At 32.8% G+C, this 6,390-nt stretch overlaps 1 protein-coding gene across 1 annotated transcript; it reads left to right on the top strand.

Annotated features, from left to right (window-relative positions):
• Window positions 1-3,449: 3,449 nt before the first annotated feature.
• On the top strand, window positions 3,450-5,317 carry LOC131060309 (protein LURP-one-related 5). The gene is made up of 3 exons (XM_057993487.2): window positions 3,450-3,928; window positions 4,512-4,736; window positions 4,843-5,317. The coding sequence occupies exons 1-3, from the start codon at window positions 3,521-3,523 to the stop codon at window positions 5,002-5,004; spliced, it is 795 nt and encodes a 264-aa protein (XP_057849470.2). The 5' UTR covers window positions 3,450-3,520; the 3' UTR covers window positions 5,005-5,317.
• The last annotated feature ends 1,073 nt before the right edge of the window (window positions 5,318-6,390 follow it).

Genomic DNA, 6,390 nt, shown 5'->3' with positions numbered 1-6,390 from the left:
AACAGTCAGAGGGTGATTCTGTAGGACCATTTGGTGGGTTAAAGGCCGGACCGAGGTGTTCAGAGACAAGGGGAGTGTGATCAATATGCATGGGTTTTGATTTTGTTGAATTGGTGATGGGAATAGTAGCTTCTTTGTTAACAGGGAGTGGGGAGGATGAATCTTGATTAATCTTGGTTCTAGGGTTTGAGGATGCATCGGTTGAATTAATGTGGGGTTTTTGTTTTCTGTGATTAATGATTGGGCAATTTTTCTAAAGATGCCCTTCTTTTTTGCAGAGAAAGCATGCATTTAAGCCTCCAAGCATTTCAATAGGCCAGACAAAAGTTTCTTCATTGACGTTTAGGGTTAAAGATAGTGGGATATCAATCCCTGGCATAATCGATACAAGCATTCTGGCATCTAGGTTAGGAACGAGGCGGGTCATTTCATCAATACATATTGTTTTTCCAAAAGGTTCCATTAACCAGGGAAGAAAACGCCAAAGAATGGGGGGGACATCCTCGAGGATGACCCATCTAGGGGAAGACAGTGCGAGAACCTCTTCACCAACTGCCTCTAGAGACCAAGCTAGGGCATGGAAGGAAGTATTCCCAACTATCTAGTATTGAGCCTCATGAGTGTTAAAGAAGATAAGGTAGAGACCCTTTTGAATTTGTCTGCAGAATGATATTTTAAGCCCTAATTTTAAATTTCAGAGGTTATGAAACCAATCATCTAAGAATTTCCTAGGTGGACATTTCTCAATATCAACACACACAAAGAAAATGGCCGTATTACTTAACCTAGTCTTTTCCGAAGCAATTTCATTCAACATTTCAATATTTGGCGAAATGTAGAAGGAATCTGAAGTAGTGCTAGGGCACTTACCTTCTTCACCAGATCATTCTTTGCCAGGAGAATTAGAAAATCGCGTGTTAGGGTTGACTCTATTTGCAGACGGGGAGACGGTTTCGGCGAATTTTTCAGAGGAGAATTAGCTTGAGCTATGGATTTAGGGCCATTAATGGCACCGCTATTCGACTCTGGCTCCATAGGGAGCCAAGGTTTAAGTCGCACAAGTGACTAGGTAGGTGGGGGTGCTACGAATTAGTTGAAGCCTATCGAAATCAATTTGCAAACAAAAGGAAAAATGGAAAAGAGAGCAGTAGAGAAGAATTTCAAACTGGGTGGAGGAGATTTAACCCCTCCACAAACAAAAGGAAAAACGGAAAGAGAGCAATAGAGAAGAATTTCAAACTGGGTGGAGGAGATTTAACCCCTCCACAAAGATGCCGAGGTGTCCACGTCACCAAGGTCGCCTCGAACAACCCGCATACAACCAGTTTTTAGAGTTTGCAGACCCGAGGTTCGCAAAACTTGCAGGCCCATCTTTAAAAATATCCAAAATTCCCATATATTAGTAATTAGAATAATAAAAAATAATAATCTAATAATTTTAACATTAATTACAAATTAACATTTTTATAATACAAATAAAATATAATATTAGATTATACTAATGATTAAGATCATTTTATTGAATAAATATTAATGTAAGATAATATAAATTTAATAATGTAAAAATATAATACAATGATTATCAGTGAAAACATAATATAGTGATATTATGTTATGTAAATTGAAATTGTTCTCACTTTTATCTCTTTTGCTACAATAAATATTTAAAAGAAAATTTTGAGTTTGATTAAATTATGGTTATAGTTCAAACATGGTTAGGGTAAGGATTTAATTAGGGTAAGGGTTAGGTATAAAGTTAAATTGGAGTTAGGACTAAGGGTCAATTAGACTTATAGATAAAACTTTTAATTTAGGGTTAGGGTTAAATTATGGTTAGTATTCAAAGAGGTTAAGATACAATTCAATTAAGATTGGAGTTATAATTGAAATTAAAGTTAGAGTTAAAATAGGGTTAGGATAAGATTTAAGATTAGTGTTCAATTTAGATTAGGAATTATTATATGTTAAATTTAGTATTCAATTAAATTTATAATTAACATTCAATTAATATTATAATTAAGATTTAAATAAGATTACAATTTAATTAGAATTAGGAATAAAATATACTAATACATTCACAATGTATAAACCATGTTTCTCATTTCATTTTACAAATCTATAGGCATTCAGATTTTGGTTAGTATTAGTAATAAATAACAAAAGCAAACATCGGCTGGTCCTCGCTGGTGCAACGGTGTACACAAACGAGTTCGATTTGAGAGGCTCTAAATTTACAGGTACTCTCTAGTACCCCATCTTTTTTTCTGCTTTTTTTTCGATTGGATGTTATTCTCAAATAAAAGTAAACTTCTAATGACCGGTTTAAAAGATGATTAAATGAAAGAAATAATAAATTAATGTTGATGTTGTACAAAATACAGTTGTCAGGGTATACAAAATTAATGCTTACAATTTATAGGTCAAACTTAAAGCATTAGTGATTGAATCTAAGCACTATGAGAATTAATTATTAGCCGATAGGCTATATAGTGGGAGGTTTCATCTCGAAACCTGTCTCGCAACAGTAAACAATTCTCAGTCGTCTGTAAACAATCTGAGCTGCCAGAAATCATTTAATCAGAAAGATTCCAGATATCATTCGAGATTCTCTACAAATTTTAAATTAAATAAAATTTTATCAACTGTGCATACTGAAAATTTGTCTGTTTATTCTGTCCTCTCCAAGAATGAGAGATCGCCCACTCTGACAGTAATCTCCCCCAATTTCCCTTCTGAGTATCATGGCTGCACATGCAACTGCTAAGTACGGTTTGGTTGGTGTGAGCAGTGTGTAAATTCATTTAAAAATCTGCAATTACTGCTAAAAGGTTAAAGTGCTCTTGGAAATGCAATCAATCTTCCACGAAAGCCAAGAGACAAAAGCATTAAACTGAAGAGTGACAATTGGCGAACCACATAATAGTGGAGGATTATAGAGAAATTTTAGGTTTGGTCTTTTTTATTACATAATTACAAATCTTATACAAGCTTTCTTGTGACTTTATATTTATAAATAAGTTGTTTTATTCATTCAACTATTTGTTAGTAGTTTCTATTCGTTATAATCTGTTTTATTTCAATATTGAAAAAAGATTAATCTTAAACATATATTTTATAAAATTAATAATAGAAAAATTATATTTAATATATTTTTAATTAATAAATTTGTAAAAACAAGATAATTACTTAAATGATACTGAATTCAAATCTTTAATAATAAAAAAAATTATAGCATAATAGAAAATGAATCATGATCATTTGATTTATCTAGATAGGTCGGCCTACAAATGCCCAATTCCCCATGAATAATCCTGTGGACGCATTCCGTTTTTAATGGATAAAGGAATTCTATAAGGAATATATACTTTCCCTTTTTAGGGTTTCAATAGCTCTCAACTACTTTAAAACCAGCGAATTCTCAAACGCAATTTTGCAAGATTTGTGTTGAAAGTATCGGCATCACATTATTGCACGAGATTCGAACTCATAGACTTTGAATCGAGCAATTACATTATATGCCATGCTGCCACTGTCTTTACTGTGCAATCTTTTCGTCTCTCGAATCATCTTACCCAGAGAAGAAGAGGACGATTCAATACATGAAGCTGACAGACTTGAGCACCATCACAGTAATTCATCAGCTTGTTTTTACTGCAGCTCTAAATTATCAGAACCCTTTAAAAGCTCTGTGCAGAATACAGAGATTTCTGTGTTTTCTCCTGTTGTGGGTGAAGAGTTTTGCTCCTCGTCACTGACTGTTCTGACTGTGAGAAAGAAGGCACTTGTTTTCAGTGGAGGGGGATTCATTGTGACCAACTCATGCACTGGGCAGATCGCTTTCAGGGTGGATGGAAGGGGTCTCAGTTCAACAAACAAATTGATTCTCATGGACCCTCTGGGAAAGCCTCTCCTAACATTGCACCGCAAGGTAAAACCTTTTTTTCTTGCTCCGGAAATCAAATGGGTTGCATAGATATAGATATCTCTCCTTTCTAACATTATATCATTAGGTAAAATCATTTTTTCTTTCGGAAATCAATTGTGTTACATAGATATTGACATTTCTGCTCCCTAACATTGTATCACAAGGTAAAATCATTTTTTGTTTTGAAAACCAAATGGGTTACATAGATATTGACATCTCTGGTTTGAAACATTGCATTGCAAGGTAAAACTACTTTTTGTTTTGGAAATCAACAGGATATGTCTCCTCTTAATCAAATTATAAATCTGTACCAGAAAATCTTTCCATCATGAAGATCTGGTTCATCAAAATAATTCAAAAATCGAATCCAATCTTACCTTCAGAAGTTTTATTATTATTTATGAGACAATGTTATTGATAAAAAATCATTGACATGCATATATAGTTTTTACCGTTGTTTTTAAATTTGATTGTGTATTTTTTTAATGTATTGAATCAAATTCTGTGATTCATCATCAGAAATCAAATGACTCATTATCAAAAATCAGAAACAGAAACTAAAATCTTCTTCATTTTCTATTGACAGGCTTATAGAATTCTCAACCATTGGTATGGATTCCATCGAGAGCAATGCCATGTCCAGAAGCCCATTTTCAGCGTGAGCAAATCATCAATGTTTAGTAAAAATGAAGTTGCAGTGGCGTTTGTGGGTTCTACTAGAGGAAAGAAACACTCTGACTATAAAGTTTTGGGGAATTATAGTGAGCGACATTGTAGTATATACAATGGCCTTGGCACTTTAGTTGCAGAGGTACACTTGCTTTTGTCCTTTATCTGAAATTTCTACTTTGTTCATATGCAGACAGTATAAATAAGTTACTGAATTGAATTGTATTGTATTGTACTGTACTTTTCAGGTGAAGAGGAAATTTGCAACTTCAGAAGTAATGTTGTCAAAAGATGTTTTCAATGTTGTACTGAAAGCTGGCATAGACCAGGCTTTTATGATGGCTTTGATTGTCATTCTCCATCAGATGAGTGGAGAACAGGACTATCTGAAGTTGGCATCACATGACTAGATTAATCTGATTTCAAGAGCTCGTGACTAAACTAAGTTGTTGGAGCTTTTCTAACTTAGAGATCAGCTTTGTTACATTTTTAATTGAATAAAGCTGAAGTTTAATACTGTATAGATATAAAAGAGAGTTTACAGAAACATAACAATGTGCTGAAAAAAGAGATTCAAAGTAATATGATAAAAACATCATTCTCCATGATAGGAATGGTGGTTCCAGCTCTAGGTTTGCATAGTCTAATTGAATCACCATTGGATTCTCTCTGTATAGTGATTTGGGCAACTCTGTCCATTACTTAAAGGGATAGTAACATAAATGTTTGGAGGGATATTTATTTATCTGGTATAATTACATTGCGTTGAAAAACTGTTTGTTTTTAATTTGAATATTTTATAATAGCACAATGAAAATAAATGTCTAATTGAAGAATTGTTTTAAAAAGAAAGTATATTAATTAAGGAATCATAAAAAAATATGTATAGATTTTCAAATTGTAATAGGGTAAATTTTATGTAAATTTCAGCTTGTTGAGATGTGTAGTCATTGTAAATTTGTATTTGAGCATGTTCACATGTCTAGTCATTGTAAATTAGTAGTTTCATTTGTGCTCATCACAACAATTTTGCAGTTACTGTTCTAATTATTCTTTTTTTGGCAACTTGTTGGTTAGTAGGAGGTATTTTCCACAGCAAGTCAAACTTGTTGGTTGTCTTATTCTATGTAATCATTTACTTGATTTCAATATTAAAAAAAAGAAAAGTAAATTTACCACAAATCCACTAGCTTCACGAATCAAAAGAAACCATGAAATTAATAAAATTGATCAAATTAATTCATAATGAAGGAACTGAATAAATTATGAAGATCTAGTAGAAGATAAAGATGCTCAATTTGCAACCTTCCAAGTATAATCAATATTAGAAATCCATTTGATCAAAATAATGGAAAACAACATTCCATTTTCTAAAAAAAATAGATTCAAAATTTTTATTTAAAAGAAAGACCAAAATTGTTACATGCATGTTAAAAAATATTTTCTTCCAACCTAACTCACAATCATTCTCAAAAACCACAAGGAATGTCTAAATCTCTATCTGATTGTATCTGTCTGAAAAAAAAAGTAGACCAAACAGACGCTAACCTGTCTAACTCCAGTTAAAATTCTGCAGTTACTGTCAAAAGGTTAAAGTGCTCTCAAAAATCACAGATGAGAGATTTCTCTTGGAAATGTAATCAATCCTCCACGATAGCCAAGAGAGAAGAGCATTAAAATGCTTAAATGAAGATTGGGAATTGGCAAACCAAAAGAAAGGTTGTTCACCTCTGAATCCGTTCCATAGTAAATATGAGTAAATCTCCATCTGTATATCCTGTGGATTTTATTATCGT

The sequence above is a fragment of the Cryptomeria japonica genome, chromosome 3, assembly GCF_030272615.1.
Source record: "Cryptomeria japonica chromosome 3, Sugi_1.0, whole genome shotgun sequence".
NCBI classification, from domain to species: domain Eukaryota; kingdom Viridiplantae; phylum Streptophyta; class Pinopsida; order Cupressales; family Cupressaceae; genus Cryptomeria; species Cryptomeria japonica.
The sequence above is the reverse complement of the archived record's forward strand: the minus strand, read 5'-3'. Positions and strand labels throughout refer to the sequence as shown.